This window comes from Achroia grisella, unplaced genomic scaffold (assembly GCF_030625045.1).
Source record: "Achroia grisella isolate CSIRO2021 unplaced genomic scaffold, CSIRO_AGI_Agris_v1 utg905, whole genome shotgun sequence".
Classification (NCBI taxonomy): domain Eukaryota; kingdom Metazoa; phylum Arthropoda; class Insecta; order Lepidoptera; family Pyralidae; genus Achroia; species Achroia grisella.
In genome coordinates this window covers 299,544-317,807 of record NW_026713063.1, presented here as the reverse complement: position 1 = coordinate 317,807, position 18,264 = coordinate 299,544, and the positions used below count along the sequence as shown (strand labels likewise).

The 18,264-nt window shown below is 35.6% G+C and overlaps 1 protein-coding gene across 1 annotated transcript; it reads left to right on the top strand.

The window, feature by feature from the left end:
* Positions 1-614: 614 nt before the first annotated feature.
* On the top strand, positions 615-11,092 carry LOC131853709 (CD63 antigen-like). Its single transcript, XM_059204717.1, has 5 exons — positions 615-733; positions 826-1,014; positions 6,109-6,282; positions 6,960-7,196; positions 9,954-11,092. The coding sequence occupies exons 1-5, from the start codon at positions 671-673 to the stop codon at positions 10,020-10,022; spliced, it is 732 nt and encodes a 243-aa protein (XP_059060700.1). The 5' UTR covers positions 615-670; the 3' UTR covers positions 10,023-11,092.
* The last annotated feature ends 7,172 nt before the right edge of the window (positions 11,093-18,264 follow it).

Genomic DNA, 18,264 nt, shown 5'->3' with positions numbered 1-18,264 from the left:
TCTTGATATGTCTACTATAGCTATAAAGTAAATATAATTTATGAATAAATAAGGTATAATTTAATTGTATTTTTATTTACCTATCTCTTAATTAAAAAATATTTTACTACGAATGAAATGGCATAAATGAATTTTCTAAAATTTCCTTACAGACCTTAATGCTTAATTATTTACTTGTAAATTTAAACTAATTAGAAATATTAAATAATAAATATATTATATTTAATGATAATATCCCTATCTATCCTATTAAATATGAAACACACTCGCAATCTGCACGTACAAACTTACTCAGAATGGAAATAGACTAATAAAGATGATAAATATAGATAAAAAGATAACATATTTACGAATAAAATACTGATAGGTAAGTATCCAATCAATCCAATGACTCGTTTATAAAAAAACATTGTAGAAATAGAAATCACGTCACCGAACATTCTTGTGAATGTAAAGAGATTAAATTTTAATATAATTTAATTGGTATTTAATAAAATTTCATAGCAATGTCATTGAGTCATGTAATGCTACAGGAGCCCTGGGCGAGATAACACATTTGTTTTCTTATCAAGATTAATGTATAGTGATAAAAATATCTAGCTGAAACAAAACGGCGCAGCGCTCGTGCGTGTTCAACGTATCATTAGAGCAATATTACTGAATATTAAAAATGTGGTCCAAAATATTTGGTACAGTGAAATATATGTTAGTTGGTATAAATTTTCTATTCCTGGTAAGTATATTTATATCGTATCACAAATCTGAAGGTAATGCATACATTTGTTGAACGTGTATTGAAAATTACTTCATGTGACTGGTTTTCAGATAACGGGTATAATAGTATTGTCTGTGGGTAGTTCTGTGCAGACAGCATACAATGATTACCATCCATTCCTAGCTGACAGATTCTTCTCATTACCAGCGTTTTGCATCGCAACTGGCATCATTATAATATTAATAGGATTCATCGGTTTCTATGGAGCTTACACGGAAGACTCTAGAGTCATTCTCACGGTGAGTTTTTCTTAGGTTAAGATTATGTTTGACGTAAAATCTTTCCTCTCGAATCCACTGTATTATCATACATTGACTGCAAGAAATCTCTTTCAGAGATAACTAAACGTTTATCCCCTTTATCATTAATTAACGTCATTACTTTGAGTGCAAAAAAGACTATATCACATAATGTGTACACAAATATAGTATGGAATTATCACAGGAATAAACAATATATTTATAACAAAGAAGTGTTATCGAAATGCGTAATAAGCGAAGATGTCTCCAAAATTATAGTATGAACCATTTATTATGTCAAGGCTGGCAGAGATTTATTAAGTATGTTTACTTAAAATAAAAAAAAACTGTCGAATTTTTTTCTCTCTATCCTTATATCAAAAGTTAAAATACATTTTAAGGTAGCATTTTGATGCATTCGATATAATACTATTGTGTTATCTGTGCTAATACTTTCAACATGGATAACTTCAGTGCTCCACGTGTCCCTACGTGGAGCATTAGTATGATGAAGGATATAGTATCGTAACCCACCAAATAGTCTATAGCGTACTCCTACCATCTATGATATGCCTGTGGATTCAATTTTAGACGACACTAGAATATGATTAACTTAAATTTTGACCTAAATCTCCGGTGTTACAAATATCGACTATAAAGTAATGAACTTAAGTGTGGCCAATTAACGGTAGTTATTTAAAAGAATAGCTGTTATTCTTTCAAGTAATTAGAAGTATAAATAAGTTTATAATTTAGGTAATTAAATCTGATAATAGTACAAATTCACTAACTTTTCAGTTGAGTAGTTATCAGGTATAATGGTTTAGCAGCATTCACTTGCTTAGTTCTACCTGTTCTACCTAGCTGTGGTTATGTGGCTAGTATTTACATTTTGTACCAAAAAGGTTCTAAACGAAAGTCCAGAAGATTTAAATATTGTGGTCATAATTCTCTTAGAAATAATGAACTCATCATGAGTTGTTTCTAAGAGAAATAAGACTATATATATATATTTGTATTAGTTTTAAATTTGAATGGAGTAATTGACGTAACAAACTTGTACATAACTTGTACTGCAGTGACTAATGGTTTGAGAAAGAAATTACGAGTAGGTGCAGCTGATAACCATGAACAATTATAATCCTGTACATTGTCAATAACAGTGTTTTTAGTATACTTTTAAGAAATAATTTTGTTGGTTGGTTTACGCAATTAAATAAGAATGAATTGAATTTTAATTAAAATTTATTTAACGTAAGTTATGGTTATGTAACAACGTCGTTCGTTTACTTATAAGTCGCATAGTATCGGAAATTTTTCATGCGCTGTTGTAATTATTCCATAATCTTGAAAGGACATTAAGAAGCAACTGTATTAGATAGATAGTTATGAGAAAATGACCTGGATTTGCTCTTTCAAAGATCTGCGTAGTCTAACTCCCAAATTTACTTTCATAAAAGTAGGTATGTTGAATAGTTGACAGAGATTCAGGAGTTAGTTTATTTGTCATTGTGTTATATTCAATGATTAATATACGTACTATGACATATACAGTTATGTAAACATTATTTTTCAACGTGTGCCTAAATTAGGTAATCTATATTTATATTAGTCCATATATCTTTTAACAAAATTTTGATTAAACCGAGAACTAATTCGAGGAACTCCTATCCTCGAATTAGTTGTACACCTACTTATTTGATAACGAGGGAGAGATAATAGAATAATATTGAAAAAACTTACTCAGTACTTAAGTTTATTTATTTGCTTATTTATTAAATAAACTTAAATTTAAGTAGTTTTGATCACAAGTGAGTCACACTTCATTTTCTTTTCTACCATTCATTCGGAAAGCAGTTTCAGCACGAGAAATTTCTGTTAGGAAGAGGGAATACAAGAGTTGCTCTCTTGGCTTTATACACAAGATGAAACGTTAAATCATCAGTTGTTATTAATAACAATAATATAACTTCTCTACTATATTAAGTCTCTACCTTTTGAGTGAGTCTCTAGCCTACTATCATGATTTGTCGTCCAATATGTGTCAATTTATTTCTGCCTTAGACTGGTAATAATCTAAATTAATTCCAAAAACGCTAGTAATCCAATGTGAGAGATGTAACCTACATCTCTCACGTTGGATTCAAATATCCTTTATCAGGAGAATTGTTGGGCTGTAAAGTGTCCATCAGGCCATCGACAAATAATAATGCCACTACTACTCCATCTTTGGAATTATTGCCGGATATATTATTATTTCCATATTTTTTGTGAGGGGTACATAGGTACTCCCATCGTAATATGTGAATCGTTTCATAGACTAGTTAAACATAGACGACATTACGTCGCTATTAACGAGTTGACGTTAATTTTAGCCATCATTGTGCAATACGTATGTGTCTGTAGTCATAACAAACTTTAAAATAAACGAATTTAAATTTTACCCGGTCGATATAAGACATAAATTTATACATACACTGTCTTGTGAACGATGTTTACTATTCGTGTTGTGACGGCATATTTTAGGGTTATAAAACACTGGGCTTTGATGTAGTGTATTGAAGATAAATGGTACACAAGCCTAAGGTAAATTTGTTTTATAAAAATCCGACATCAATCGTGACTATATTTGAGTAACATGGAAGTAAGACTTACAGAAAAAGGTATAAAAAGAAAAAGAATATTCGAATTCCGATTAAAATTCATAAAGATACAGACTTATTGAAATCAGTTTTAGAATTACACGTTACTGAAAAACCAGATTTTCACGACAAAAAAGAACCATCTTTAGCTCCTTCACATAAGAACCATAAAGATGGTTCTTCTTTCTCTCCTTCACATGAACAATTCAAGACAGTAGGAAAATTTTAAAAAATATGCTAGGCATTGGAATTTTGACAAATTTTCAGAATAATGAAAAAATGCTTTTATTTTACTATATTTAATAATAAATCGAGTAGAGCAGAACGTAAATATTTAGGGCAAAATTTCGATGTAAAGTATTGGTATCACGCTTGGTTGAGTGGAGATGCAAGGTCTCTGAATAGAGATAGAACGAATACAAAAATGCAATCAGACCTCAATAGCAACGCATGAGATAACCATTTGTGAGCCATGTTACTCATGAGTGTTACAAGATGAGGAGGTGGTGATGGTTCAAATATTTTTATTTATGTACTACCTGTACCCGTGGTTTCACCCGTGTGATATTTATAGTCTATATGTTATTCTAATGTATAAGCTATATTACTGTGAAGTTCATTAAAATCCGTTCAGTAGTTTTTGCGTGAAAGAGTAACAAACATCCATCCATGCTTACAAACTTTCGATTAAAACTTCAATACACAAATAAAAGTGCACATGGCGGACTTAACACCCAGATATTCTCATAGTTAACCATAGGGCAAACAAAAAATTATGTAGATAGATAAATATTTTAATTTGATTTTTTAATTTGGAATCTTCAGCGCGCATAATAGAAATTAAAAACATAATAAAAACAGTAGCCTGTAACAATAATGAACGTGGACGGTGGAATTATCTTTAGTATGTTAAATAAAGATACTATGGATCTGATTAAATATACATACATATGTGATAATGTTTATGCATCATATATATAATACATATTTAATAAATAATTACACATTTACACAATATTTTATAAATATACCAATCGAAATCAAAGAAAATAAAATATATTTATTTGAGATACAAAAGAATCATAGCATCATAAGAAGCAAACATATAACGAGACATATATAATATTATAAATGTATATATTGTTTATAGGATCGGCAACGCACACGTGACACCCCAGGTGTTTTAGGCCTTCATAGACTACGGTAACCGTTTACCATCAGATAAGCCGTATGCTTGTTTGTGATGTACGTGGTATAAAAAGAACTACTAATTAATCTTTTAACAAATACAATTGTAACCAAATTGTTTACTATTTAGCTTTGTGTCTAGGCTGTAATGCCCAAACGCTGATTTTCAGTTGTCCTAGCGGGAGTAGTACATGGCTTTATGTAATGAATAAATATGAGACTGTTTGTTACTTTAGCTACGACGTCGACAGTTGATAATGTTGTTGATATCCTAACTGGGATTACAGTCGTGATGATATAAAACATATATACATACACATAGATAATATACATATATTATTAATATAGTAAGACTTTATGAGTTACCACTAGGTAGACTGACAGTTTGTTTGACATTCTAGTAGGCACATAAAAACACTATGGGAGTATTGAACAAAATATTTGAAAACCCTTATCAGGGATTACAGTACTGTAACAAATATAAATATGTAGGCGTATATGTGTCTAGGTACATACATATACATAAATACTGATTGGAATTCATATTTTTTTAATATTCGGAAGTACATATGAGTATGTCACACGATATCTTTTTTTATTGTCTTTGATATATAGAAAAGAATAATATACTATTTAATCTAATAAATGATTAGCTTATAATTAAAATAACTTCACTATCATTTAAATCCTATTTTATATAAAAAAAAACTATACGTCTGTGTTTGTCAAAGAGATTTTTATGGTTGATCAAATGTGTTGTTGCCATATAACTCAATATCGCTATTAAAAAATAAAGGTTGGTGATAGAAGGGTGAAAATTTGGGGTTGTATGTATTTTCAAAATGCTACATTATAAAAAAAAAAATTGTCCTAAAAATTAAAAATAACAAAGAGGTGGACAACCCTTATCACTTAGGGACATGAAAATTAGATAGTAGCCGTTACTTCGTTCCTTTAGACCGAGAGAAATACTTTAAAAGATATTTTTCACCAATCATACTGGATAATACAAATGATTGTGTCGTGCAAGAAGTCGAACCCAGAACCATAGAAAGTAAGCCGGTGTGCTGCTATAGCATACCGAAACCATTAATATATAGCGTGCTTGTACATAATCAACGACATGCATGCATGGCATGCTGAAGGTATACTGTGTCTAAATTACGATGCATCAAAAACCCAGAAACACATGTACGTGTAAACACTCAAAAAGTCCTCTTTTTTTATTAAGTCTGGTAAAAAAGGTGTAATTTTTAATTTTCAGTATGTAGTCTTGCTGATTCTCATGTTCGTGTTCCAACTATCGGCATGTATAGCTGGCTATGCACTAAGAGGTAATACTTTAGCTCTGGTGCATCGGCAACTGTTTGATACCTTAGAGCTGTATGCTGCAGATGACGTCGTTATACAGAAGGTGTGGGACGAAGTGCAGGCCGATGTAAGTCATCACACTTCATTTATGTATAATAAAATATTAAAACTTTGAATTTCGAACTATATAGTTATTTATTTTCTAGCATTTATGTTAAGATATCTTTTATTGTCTTCTTTATTTTACTATACAAATTGCCTTGTAATACACTGCACCGAAATAGCAAAATACGCAGGCAACACGTCATAATTCTTGAAATTGGTGAGGAATGCCTACCAGGAGTGGTGTGATTTTAGGTCTTGCAATATTCCACCAAGTAGGTCGACAAATTGTATGCCATTTTAGTTATATAAAATATCATTTTCTACTCTTACAGTTGAATAGAGTAACTTAATAGAGGAATCTTTATTAGGTTATTTACAGCCCTGACCAATTTTATAGCCAATGGTCCGATATGGGTATAATTTTAAGAAATGGGAACAATACTGTATATACATCGAATGTATAAGGTTATTTAGGCGTTCTAGGCTACGGTAATCGTTTGCCATCAGATGGGCCGTATGCTTGTTAGCCACCATTGTAGTATATAAAAATAGAAACCGTTTACAAAGGCATACCTTACATACGTGCAGATGTTTGATTACGCTTTCTTTTGTTTAAGATATTTCTGATAATTATTAACTTTTAAATTATTATTATTATTATTATTATGCTCTATAAATGGTATTTTATTGTATCCCTAGTTTTCGTGCTGTGGTGTAAGCAACGCCACCGATTGGTTGATACCCCTCAAAACAAATGAAACTGGTGGTTTGCCGGTCAGTTGCTGCCCTCATGTGTACGGTACAGTCCAGAACATCAACTGCACCATACATTCGAATGAATCTTATAAAGTTGGATGCTCAGATGCTTTTGGTAACTGGGTGAAGGCGCACGCAGGATCTATAGGAGTGGCTGGTATATTCTTAGTATTATTACAGGTAAGAGCACCTACATATTCTTAGCATTTAAGTAAAGCATTTATTGTTACAGAGTAATTACATGTGTTCTATACAATGGCAATAAACAATACCTACGATTCGAAAACTTAGTTACATAAACAAATTTTGGTGCATAAATACGCCATAATTTTTTTAGACGATATACATATATCGTCTAAAAAAATTGTTTCATGGTGAATCTACTTGAGTGTGTGAGTGAATGATTAATGGTCTCTTCCCAACCTTCATAAGTCACCAGCATGAGTACCTCTGTCTCACCTATCTCTGCTGCTAAGCAGCTTTCATAGTAAGCTGAGTTTTGAGGAAGCTGAAGGAGTAGATATGTCTGTCTGTAAATTATTTTTTAATTCATTTTATGGTAATTGCGTAAGATTCTATAATAAACTGCCAGAATCTACGCTAATCTGACAGAGAGGCAATTCAAATTTTATATTAAACAAATGTTATGTGAAAAAGCCTATTATAGGATAGATTAATATATAATTGCAACATAAAATTAAATGACGAATCTCTCGAATTTATAGAATCTACTGTCTTTCTAGGAATCACATTAGATAATAAAACACAATGGGGTGCACAAATTCAAAGTCTTGCAGCGAAACTGAGTTCAGCAGCTTTTGCCGTGCGTGAGGTTAGACAGTACACTGATACTGATACTGCTAGATTGGTCTATTTCAGTTATTTTCATAGTTTACTCTCTTATGGAATATTATTATGGGGAAAAGCGGCAGATATTAAAAATATATTCATATTACAAAAACGTGCCATTCGAGCGATCTACTGTATGAAGAGTCGTGACTCATTAAGAGAGAAATTCAAAGAGGCAAATATTCTCACCGTTGCTTCTCAATTTATATATTCAAATATCCTATATGTTCATAAAAATCTTGACTTATTTCCAAAAAACAGCTATATTCATAATATTAATATTAGATTTAAAGACAAACTTGCTGTCCCCAAGTATCGTTTAGAAAAAGTCAATAGGTCTTTTATGGGAATAGGTATAAAATTTTACAATAAGATACCAAAGGATATATTGGAATTACCCTTAAATAAATTTAAAACATCTGTTAAATCATATTTACTGAGCAAGGCCTATTACTCACTAAACGATTACTTGAATGACGAGCGTGCATGGCAATAGTTTTCATGTTCGGGATTTTCATTTAATGTTAGACATAGACACCTACATAAATACCTATGCATTGTAAATAAACTGGATTTAAAAAAAAAGTAATTCAATTGAATTTCTTGCCAGTTCTTCTCAATTGGATCTATATGCCGAACTGGACGGTAGGGAAAAAAATTCTAATGTAAAAACTTGACGTTCATAAGCGGCTAAAATGTCCTACATGAATAAATGATTTTTGAACTTGAATTTGAATATAGATAATAGCAATATATAGCAAGAATAAGTTTAAATAAATTATAAGTTTGCGGATAACGTTATAATTTATTTTTCATACTGCTTTCTTGATATATGATAGCGTAGCGGCTTTTGTATGGATTGCTGCATGCATCCTCATGTAAAGTGCGAATACTGTAACTATCATATAGTAATTTTTGTAGCTGTGACGTGGTCGAGTGGAATGAGTAGTCATGCTCACTAAAATATCCAGACATGTGGCGGCGTGGTGGGCCGGGTCATTGGGCTCTCTAAAATATGGTCGAGCGCAGTGATGGCTGGCTCATCCGTCATATTCGTGAACGAGTGCTGCTTATAAGGACTGGTCTGCTCTTATCACTAAGACTGATTTAATCTTATTTTATATTTATATTAAACCCAAAAAAATTGTGCTGGTTGGTAGTTTGTATTCACACGTTTCGACTTGTAAATGTAAACTTACAAGGATTATTTAAAAGAGCAACACACAAGTTTCTTGCTCGTTCTTTTTGTGACGAGACAGCTTTCCGAACGAGTGGTAGATAAAAAACAAATTGCTATGACTATTCAAAAGTGCTTAAATTAAGTTTATTTGAATAAATGATTTTCTATTCTATTATATTTATTTTAAATTTGAACGTGGATGAATGGAAAGAGAAAGGACGACGAAAAAAAGATGTATGGATTGTGTGAAAGATGATTTGTATAAAAGAAAAGCATTTATTGACTCTCCTTTCATACAAATCAATGAGAGGCAATAAAAGAAAACTATATACTGCGCCGACCCCAAATAATGGAATAAAGGCAAGGTAATGATGATGAATGTTTAAAATTGACGTAGTCATTATAATCTTTGTAATTAATTACACACGAGGGGTAAAGACCGTTATAACATGGTAACGTCTATGACATAGTCACTTCCCATCTAGTGGGAACATAAAAGAAATGACGTTTTGACTAAGTTACATAGTCGTTACCTACATTACATATACTTTACTATATACATGTAGTAGTTACATAGTCACGGGTAGACTAAACAACGATTACAGAATTGTATAATACGAATAATGCAATTTCTGGCAATATTTTGAGGAGTATATTGTCTAAATTACCAATTATAATAGAAAGTGAAATATATAATGTATTACGGTCATTAATGAAAATGTTTGGATAGAAGAATGTTAATAGTGGATGGTTTTGGGTAAACTTTTGTAAGTCTGTTAATATATATACTCGATAGTTTCTAATAAAATTTCGTGCACTCCGAAATAATATCCTGGATACTTTTTACCTGAAATTACGTGATCAATGTGGGATACAGGCAGTTCTAATAATTTATATGTATTTTGTAGGCGGTCGTGGTGGGAGCAGCTTGTTGGATGGCGAAGGTAGCTCGCGAAGACCAGTCGGCATATCCGTAAAGACCCCGTGAAGCTGATCACTGCCAGGCCGACCACTCTGCCCGACCCGACTGAGAAGGGAACGCGAAGGGTTTTTTAATTTAACGATTGAAAATTTTGTGTTGTATATAATAACTGCTAATTACTATGTATGATTTAAGTATAATAACATTGTTTAAGTAAATCACAGTTAATGCTAATATATACCTTGTATTATATTTATATACTTGGGCAGATTAATATAAATATATTGGCATCGTGTTTCAGTGGGATATTGCTATAAATATAATATTAATCTTTTTTACTACAAAATTGAACAGTGTGTCCCAACCTTTTTTGTGAAATGCCCCACATTAGCCTTTCTAAAAATATTATGCCCCCCTCCCCTCCCAATCTAAATACCTCAATATGTAATATTTGTTTTTTTTAAAATGAATTGTTCAGTTAAGGAACAAGTAAGTAAGTAAATTTTCAAAACCTATAATGAAAAACTGAATTTAGAATTATAAATAATTTTAATAAAGGTATTTTCTACATTAGTATTTTAAAAATTGGCACCGGAATCTAATATTGCATTTATATGGCCCGCAGCAAATGTATTAAATTCGTGTCGAGTCCATTTTCGAATTGCCCTCATGTGGGACGTAGACCCTACGTTGTGAATCACTGTTCTAGAGTCTATGCAAAATATATGGATGAAAAAAGTATATTTTATGAAAAACAAATACAAGAAGAGAATTACATTCCTTAGCTGTGTTTCTGCAATAAAGAAACACAAAGCGGTGAAAATTAAATGTTTACAACATTAATTTAATTTAATAGTGTAATGGAAATGTTACTAGACTATCTTGTTCATTACTTTTAGTATTAAGGATTACTGTAATTATTTGAAGCAGGAATAGAGTCTTGTAAATATTTATAATTATACTTAATTATAGCTTGATAGAGTGCTGAAAAATCAATAAACCTTAAGTCATCAAAATTTATTCACAATTATTGCATATGTACAGACAAATAAAAAACACAAAGCTAAATAATAAATTTATTTTATTACTTATTCAATAAATCAATTACGCAAATGTTACTTGAATAAAAGTCATCGACGTATTAATAGTCCTACTTACGACTACTAATTATCAATAAAAAAAACGTTTTATTTCAATTAAATTATTTTATTGTACAAGAATAGAATCACTATGAATATCAATTCTTTAGTAATGTATTGTTTAATATTTTTAACACACTGTAATAGATTTATATATCGAAAGTGTAATAGAGAGACCTATTTTGTTAGAACAGTTGCTGACAATTCATCGCTGATGCTGATTGTAATAGATAGGTGTACGATTTGAGAATTACAAATACCGTAAACATCTCTCAATCATAATGCAATTGCGGTGAAAATATATAATCGTAAGTAGGTAAATGCTTGAATATACCTATAAGATCCTGACGAATATTCAAGAGACAAGCAATTCACTATGACGATCATGTTCTAGAATTTCGATGACGTGAAACAAAGTAAGTACGATTACGATAAACAAAATCTAATATCACAGTGTATAAACACCGAAGTGATTAAGCGGTATAGACTTAGGTATTTGAAGAAGAAATTAGAGAGAGAATAGTAAGACTATCTAAAGAGTATGTACACACCGAGCGCGATACCAAGCAGTTTAGGATTTTGTAGTTATTATGTCTAATATCAAGATTAATAATAATAATTAAACTGCGCCATCTAGTTCCAAGCTAAGCAGAGCTTGTGTTATGGATACTAGATAGCTAATATAAATACTCGGATACTTTTTTTGTAAATAGATAATAAAATATAAATTGATCACTGTGGTCACGACACTGACGGCGGCAAGCTGCCACGGTAGTGCTGATATATTATACTACCCCCTTCGATTAGTAGTCCTAATTTATGAAAGTGGGCAGCAAGTTGGGGTTCGGGCCAGAAACGCCTTGTAACTTATGTTGTGTCTAGACTCCAGCTGCATCACCCTCAAAGTCAGATTACTACTTGTCAGTATATAGTCGACAATATCCTGCAAAACCTAACACTTTTAAGAGTTCATTATTGAAAATGTACCTAGTTAGGTACGTGTTGTTGATAACGTACTTATTGACGTTGCGTTATCTAGTCATTGGATGACATGTAGCGCGATAACGCTGCCAGGTATTATTAAGTCGGTCATATATTATAACCCAATTCTTTAGCATAGCATAGCTAAAATGCAGAAAATATTAACTAATCAAAATGTTTTAATCATAATCACTGAATACTCTTTAGGTAGGTGGGTTTTCTAAATTATGGGTTTGTAGGCTGGGATATTTTTTATATCAATACGTACATAAGACAACAATGTATCAATTAAGTGACTTCAGTTTCTTGCCATTTCTTCTCAACTGAAGTACTTGGCTAGGAGATGATGTAATCCCGGCCGATTTCGGCCACGGCGACTATCTTCAGTTCCGATTTTGTCGTTGATGTGCTCGCATGTGACTTATGTAGCCTATTTTGTGTGTAAAAATCCTCGCACATTGCGGGCATGAGAGCACACCGCTCATATAATTATAGCTGATAGCCGCAGATGGTCGGGCTTTCAGCTTGTCACGTCTGGCATCCAGCTCAAGGAGCCGCCGGTTTTCAAAAGCTTTGACGCTAGAATTAACAAGCGCTCTCCACTCCGGTCGTTCGGCAGCATGCTGCTCCCACATCGAAGGATTGATGTCGCACTGCTTCACACAAGCACTGGTACAAAGATGTGCTGAAGCGACACATGTCGCTTCAGCACATCTTTGTACCTGAGGAGTTGTCCGCCATGCTTCCGCTTGCATTCCTCAAGTTCTGAGTAAAAGATGCACTTAGCCGTTCTTTCCTCCATCATACGCTTCACATGCCCGCACCACCGAAGCTGACGCCGCATAAGATAAGACTCAATACCACCGACATTGGCCCTACGCAGCACTTCAGTATTCCGTACGCAGTCAGACCATCGGATATGAAGTATTTTCCGTAAGCACTTGAGGTGGAATCGGTCTAGCATACGGATGTGACGGCGATATACTGTCCACGTTTCGGCAGAGTATAAGATGTTGGGCAGCACGACTGCCATGTAGACATTGATCTTCGTTGCCAACCTAAAGTCGTGCGAGTTAAAGACCTTAGAGTCCAGCTTACCAAAGGCCGCTGCAGCAGCACCGATTCTGCTGTTGATCTCTGCATCATGATCACACTTCGATGATACTGTGCTACCTGGGTAGCGAAACTTGTCCACCTGCTTTAGCTCATCCCCTCCGAGTGTAATATTCAGTGACTCGCGACCATGAGTATCCAAAGACATCACCTCCGTCTTTTTGACACTGATTTTTAAGCCAAATTTTTGGCACGACTCGTGGAAATCGGACATTAGCTGTTGCAGGCCCCCTGGGGATTCTGCTACGAAGCACAGGTCATCAGCGTACATCAAATCAGTGATCACGGCATGCGACACTTTGCTGCGGGCTTTCAGTCTGGCTAGATTAAAAATATTGCCGTCCGTGCGAAATCGAATGCGAACACCTTCAGAAGTTGTTTGTGAGACCTCTTGGACTACGACTGAAAAGTATAACGCGAACAATGTGGGTGGGTGTGGGTAGAACGCACCCCTGTTTTACCCCACAGGTGACGGGGAAAAAATTGGACTGTTCGTCGTTAACAGTGACGCAGCACTGCATGTCGTCGTGCAGGAGTCTTAGAAGTCTCACGAACTTCTCTGTACATCCGATTTTGTGAAGTACAAGCCAGAGGGCTTCGCGAGGCACACTATCGAAGGCCTTCTCAAGGTCAACAAAACAGAGATATAAAGGACGACCTTGCTCTCTGCTCTTCTCCTGTAGTTGTCTCACTGAGAATATAGCCTCACACGTACCTCGTTCTGGCCGGAAGCCGAACTGGGTTTCGGGAAGAAGTTTTTCGGAAAGCGTCATAAGGCGGTTCAGCAACACTCGTGCAAAGACTTTTCCAGGGACTGATAGTAGCGAAATACCACGGTATGAATTACAATCGGACCGGTCACCCTTGTTCTTATATAGGGCCCTGATAAGTGATACTTTAAAAGTAGATGGGACTTGTTCCTCTTGCCACATACGAACAAAATGTTCCCATATAGCCGAATGCAATTCATCACCGTCGTATTTAGACAGTTCTCCCGGTATAGAGTCAATGCCCACCGCATGCTTATTTTGCTGTTGTTTGATGGCGAGTGCAATCTCCTCACGAGTGAGTGTCTCGTCCAGCTCAGTAGCGACAGGGAGTTGCGGAATCGAACGAATGTGTTCTAGGTCAGCAGCCCGGTCCACGTTTAGCAGAGTGCTGAAGTGTTCTGCCCATCGTGCAAGTACTTCCTCTTTGCTCTTAAGTAAACCTACTCCAGACAGCGGATTTAACGGTATTTTAGCAATAGAGGTTGTGCCAATTAATTTCCGAACCTCGCTGTAAAATTCTCCGAGCTGATTCGTGACAACGAGCCACTGAATCTGTTGAGCCTTCTCTCGCCACCACTTGTCTTTGGCCTCTCTAGATGATCGCCTCAGCTGCAGGTTACTTTGTCTGATCTCCGCAACGCTCACATTTTGGTCAGCTCCGCGGTGTTGTCGGAGGAGACGGCGATGCTTGTCAATTGCTTCCGTCAATACTTCATCATTCTCATCAAACCAGTCGTCGTTCTTACGGACTCTACTACCCAAAGAAGTTGTGGCCGTGTTCAGTATGTGAGAAGACAGAGCACTCCAGTCGCAATCCACAATGCCGCCGTCTTTATTGATGGATGGCAAACCAGAGACCAAAGATCGAGCATATTCTTTCCTCATCTCAATATCTTGAAGCTCATCTACGTTAAGACTCGCATTGGGCTTTGATCTACCAGATCTTCGAGGACGATAGAGGCGAAGACGTAACTTAGTAACAATAAGCCTATGGTCAGTCCAGCAGTGCGCACCACGCATGACGCGGGTGACGAGGACTTGGGAGACGTCACGTTGCCGAACGATTGCGTAGTCAATTAGATGCCAGTGTTTGGACCTTGGGTGCATCCATGTATTCTTGTATTTAGGCAAGCGGGAAGCCTAAACAAGGTACTCGTTATTGCAAGATGGAATTGTGCACATAAACTGAGTAAAAGCTGGCCGTTGCTGTTCATGGAACCAACTCCATGCCTACCCAACAACATTGGGCCATGCATCGTAATTCCGTCCTACTCTGGCATTAAAATCACCCAACAGAAGAATCTGCTCTTTAGGTCTTACGCTTTCGATACAGCTTGAAAGCTCTTCATAAAACTGATCCTTAATGTCATCAGACTTATCCATAGTCGGCGCATAGATACCGATGCCATTAAGAAAGTTGTCTTTGTCCAGGTGTAGGCGCAGTGTGGTAACGCGGTCCGAAATATGAACCGGACACTCTTGTAGCTGGTTAACAAGTCTATTCTTAATCGCAAATTTAACACCTGACCGACGTGTCTCAGAGGCAGCGAGTCCCTTCCAAAAGAAAGTATACTCGCCACCGCGTTCCACCAGCTCCCCTTCATCAGCTAGGTGTGTTTCGCTGAGCTGAGCAGCCACATCTATATCATAGCGACGAAGTTCACGGGCAACAATGGCGGTTTTCCATTTCCAACGGAAAACGTTCGGGGCAGATATTTTCATCGCGATCAAGCAGGGTACGTACATTCCACGCGCCGAATGTCATAATAGGGATTTTATTATTTGTATACTTTCTGTGGCGTCGACCGCGAGTTTAACGATGCGGAGGCAGCCGCAGTTGCTACCGTCCTAAAGTGTTGGGGTGAGCAATTTTTAGGACATCTTTTCTAGCCCCCTCCCTGGCTGAGCAGGGAAAGCAGTGCTTCCCTGAATAGGGCTGCTTTGCCACTCCAGGTGCTGCCGAGCCCTCTCTGTCCCCCCTGATCAGAGAAGGAACGACCACGGTATTCTAGGAACACCCCCAGAGCCGCCCGCGTGCAGGTCTCAGACAAAGCCCAATATGCATTAAATCGGACCTCTCTACCTCGACCCATCGCCACGGGACTTTCCGTCAAATCGGAGTCCATATTCGGAAGCAGTCAGTTGCGCAGGAGATATTTAGGTGCACAAGCGTACGCGCAAACACATGTGCACACCCTCGTCTTCTCCCATCTTGATCCAGTGGAGCGGAGAGACCGATACGACTGGAGACAGGTTCAGATGATGTGTCTGGCCAATGATAACTCTGTCCTCTATCATTGCCTTAAGCCGTCCACCAGGCCTTGCTATCCCGTCGGGTCCGCCAAACTTGTTGCATATCTGCGATGAGTCGCCTTTATACCACCGGGATAGACTTCGTGCACTAAGCGGGAGGTATCCGCTGTACAACCTGCCTCAACGGCAGGCCCCCTCGAAGGCTAGGAGAACTACAAGTTTGGTACAGTAATAAAATATGATGAAGTTAGTAGTCAGTTGGACTTTGATTTTGACTAGGAGCGCTCCCTTAAAGCGTTATTTACATAGCTCCGGTATATAAGTGCTTCACGGGGACCAAGAAAATACTGAATGTGGTATATTTTGTATGAACTTGTTCACGCTGGCTCATGTATGTAAGATTAGAGTTTTAAGAGTGAGTAGCTTGGTATCTAGAGCATGCTCTATGGTATACGTATGGTATTATAGAGATGCTATATGTACGGTAGTGCCAACCATTAAACAATTTTATAAGCTACAAGGACGATATTATGCCATATATATTTTTATAATCTAATCTGTGATTTTGTATCCCAAAATAAACACATAGAGACTGATAATTCCCAATGTTGTCCAATGAATAATGCCTTTATAATTTACTATACATTGCATATTGATATTGATGATGAATAAATCGGCAACACACTTCGGAACGGCTTAAAAATACCGGAGTACACCGATAGAGATCTCCATCATACGTATGAATATGACTCCAGGCCAAATATCTAATCAGAATTTACCACTCATTATTTATGTGACGGTCATTTATTTTAATGCAATAATTGCAATTACATTAATTGCAAACAAGATGACGACCCATCAGATTACAGGTGTTTGAAACTTATCCGTTGCTATTTCGTAGTACTTATGTTATCAATGGTAGTACAAAGATGTTATTTACGACTCTTCTCTTACAAATTCACTACCATATTACCCTTCAACCGATACACTACAAAGCAAGCTGCTTGGATGAATTTGGTAGACAGAGCTATAATGTTATAATATGCATACAATTCCGTCCTTATTTGATAAAGAAGAAATAGTGAATATTGTATATCAGCCTTTCTGTATTCAATATAGGTATATAAGGTATACCAGTATACCTTATATACCTATATTTAATATCCAGATATTTATGTAGTCCAGATATAAATAAAGACGACAACAAATATTATTATTGCGGTTCTTAGTACTGATAGCTCATATAAGCTGTTCTGCTGTTGATGTTAGTTTGCCTTTTTTTACACACTTCGCCTCATATATACATTTTTTTAAACACATATGTAATACACATAGATTAGATAACAGCCAAACCGATTCTCATACTCATAAATTCAAATTTTCGTACCGTGCGAGGAATCGAACCAGCCATCGGAAGTAAGGCTCAATCGCTAGATCATCGAGGTCGCTGAAAGGTCGTATGTTAATAAATAATATTGAGTTTGAATTTGAGTTTACGGGGTAACCTGGCTCGGAGTCGAACTTGTGTTACTTACCGTTATCACGATAAGTCGTGTATTATTATTAAACTCTACTGATACTGCATTTACATTAAAATTTTATACTTATAGTCCATGCTCTACACGGAGAAAGAGTTTATTAACCGCTTTGTTAGATTTATTTTCATTGAAAATATCGTAGGTATCGAGTATGACGAAGCAAGCAGCAAAGAAAAAGATAAGAAAACCAACACATATCAAGTGGGATATGTGTTTGTCATTCTTTGTATTTCTATTATCTTGCTTAACATATTTACTATATTTAATTATTTTGTTTTATACATGTATCGCAGAAATGTAAAATAGTAACACAGGCAAATAAGATTTGAAAAACATTTTCAACCTTATTATCAACAACGTAGAACCTTGAACGTTCTAACTTTACCAGTGCGGAAACGCGAAGTGACGTGGTATGTTTGCAGCGACATTACCTACGTAGAACTAGTTAATTGGTCGTACTGAAAGAACAATATTCTATGTACCTACCTATATAGTAGGTATCG

Excerpts from the sequence above, each read along its gene's own strand:
- LOC131853709 (XM_059204717.1), top strand. The coding sequence starts at position 671 with ATGTGGTCCAAAATATTTGGTACAGTGAAATATATGTTAGTTGGTATA. Across the intron at positions 734-825 it reads GTATAAATTTTCTATTCCTG|ATAACGGGTATAATAGTATT; the intron begins GTAAGTATATTT and ends ACTGGTTTTCAG. Across the intron at positions 6,283-6,959 it reads GGGACGAAGTGCAGGCCGAT|TTTTCGTGCTGTGGTGTAAG; the intron begins GTAAGTCATCAC and ends TTGTATCCCTAG.